This window comes from Octopus bimaculoides, chromosome 5 (genome assembly GCF_001194135.2).
Source record: "Octopus bimaculoides isolate UCB-OBI-ISO-001 chromosome 5, ASM119413v2, whole genome shotgun sequence".
Taxonomy (NCBI): Eukaryota; Metazoa; Mollusca; class Cephalopoda; order Octopoda; family Octopodidae; genus Octopus; species Octopus bimaculoides.
The window spans coordinates 53,098,284-53,100,431 of NC_068985.1; the positions used below are offsets into that span (position 1 = coordinate 53,098,284).

The 2,148-nt window shown below is 35.0% G+C and overlaps 1 protein-coding gene across 1 annotated transcript in view; it reads left to right on the forward strand.

Moving 5' to 3' along the window:
* Positions 1-2,148, forward strand: part of LOC106883856 (neurotrypsin) — a 24,464-nt gene that overhangs the window by 4,449 nt on the left and 17,867 nt on the right. The window contains exon 3 of the mRNA XM_014934995.2: positions 1,185-1,345. Within this exon, the coding sequence (XP_014790481.1) occupies positions 1,185-1,345 (161 nt within the window). The remainder of the gene's footprint in view (positions 1-1,184; positions 1,346-2,148) is intronic.

Consider the following 2,148-nt stretch of genomic DNA (forward strand, 5'->3'; position numbering starts at 1 on the left):
ATATCATAAGATAAAGATAGTATATATATATATATATATATATATACACATATATGCCATTCTGTCGATTACGACAAGTGTTCCGGCTGATTCGATCAACGGAACATTCTACTCGTAAAATTAACATACAAGTCGCTGAGTATTCCAGACACACGTACCTTTAACGTAGCTCTCAAAGAGATTCAGCGTGACACAGAATGTTATAAGGCTGGCTCTTTGAATTACAAGTACAATTCATTTCTTGCCATCTGAGTGGATTGGAAAAACGACAAAAGAAAGTATCTTGCTCAAGGGTACAACGCACCGCCGGAAATCGAACTCACAGCCGTACGGTCGTAAGCCGAATACCCTAACACAATGCAAGCAATAAAGCGTTGTTAATTCAGTTGACTCAGTTATTAGTCATTACATTTAGGTTTTGTTGTGTATATGTCCCTCTCTTTAAATGATTATCATAGTAGAACTCATATACATATGCCTAGGATTATGTTTATATTAGTTCGGTAAAGATCTATGATGGTCGCAAAATGATGAAATTTATATCTAAACTATTGATCTCAAACTTCTATTTCTCTGAAGTACGGATTTGTTGGATCAACGAAATACCCTTTAAACAATCACTCGCCCTACTACAAATAGCATCTAAAATCTAACAGACTATACCCTGCTGTCTTAAAAGGGAAGAATACTTTGCATAAAGTAATTCTCTGCTTAAATGTAAATATAGTATAACTGTGCTTCGACTAGGTATTTTTAAATGAAGGTTAATTTACATTAAACAACAAAAATATATTGTTATATTTCTGGATGGTTTTCTTTTTCTTTTTTTTTTTCAAAATAAGCACAAGCACTATATATTCGTTCTTCACTTGTTTATAACTGTTCTTATTTTAACTCGTGTCGATTGTCTGGAAAACTTTTGTCACACATCTGTGACCTCTTCAGCAACCCTTTCTGTCCTCGTGTGTGCTCTTGCTCCGCTTAGTCCTAGACTAAGCAGAGCAGGACAGACAAGGACAGAAGGTGTCGCTCAAGAGGTCGCAGATGTGTGACGAAAGATTTCCGAACAATGGGCATGAGTTAAAATAAAAAAATATATTGTGCGTGTGTTTATTTGGCAATAATTTTTTTTTTAATTCATAAAGGTAACAATAATATATATTTGGAATAAATGTTTCTTGTAGGACCGGACTGAGTTACCAGGACAGCCACCGACAAGTTTCGACTTTGCCTGTTGTCTTGAATGCTGTCAATTGTTCCGGTGATGAAAGATCAATTTTTGATTGTCCGGCCTTTCCAAGTAGACAGTGTATCCACACTGGAGCATGGGTGAGGTGTTCCAAAGGTATGTACGATAAAATACATATTTACATCTTTATCTGTCTATTTATGTATTTATCTATGTTAATATATATATATATATATAAGCATGTATATTTTTGTGTATGTTCTTCGCCGTTTTTAATTATTTTGATCATTTCTGAAAATCCTAGCTTACCCAGGCTGACAAACTTTTACTTACAAAACCAAAAGCACCAACTATAATTGGTATAGGTGTAGATTTGTAACTCGGATATAGAAGCTGGAGGTTTCAAAGCAGCTGTCCATAGTTATCTTCTTTCTCTGTGATTCTCAAAGAGATATTCACATCAGCATAACAGCTGACCTAAATGACGCTACACACTTTTTCTTGTCTGTCCCAAACAACATTATGTATGTATGTATGTTTGTATGTAGGTAGGTAGGTAGGTAGGTTTATGTGCGTGTATGTGTAATCATTTATGCAGGGTGAAAAATGTCACAAACTGTTACTCAGTTTCATTTAACCAATCTCCATGTGGAACACATGTATATACGAAAGACAAATTTTAAAACGAAAAATTCCATAAGAAATATGAAATTATAATAGCGAAGACAAAAAAAGAATGGTTACTGAATAAACATGCTGTCGAGACGTTTTTGGATACCACGGAGCCAACTAAAAGTAGAATTAAAACTGTGGTTAATATATATATATTATACATATATATAGGTACAGGAGTGAGCATAGGCGCAAGAGCGGCTGTGTGGCAAGAAGCTTGCTTCCCAACCACATGCTTCCGAGTTCAGTCCCACTGCATGGCCCATATATATTCTTTTATTCTGTTA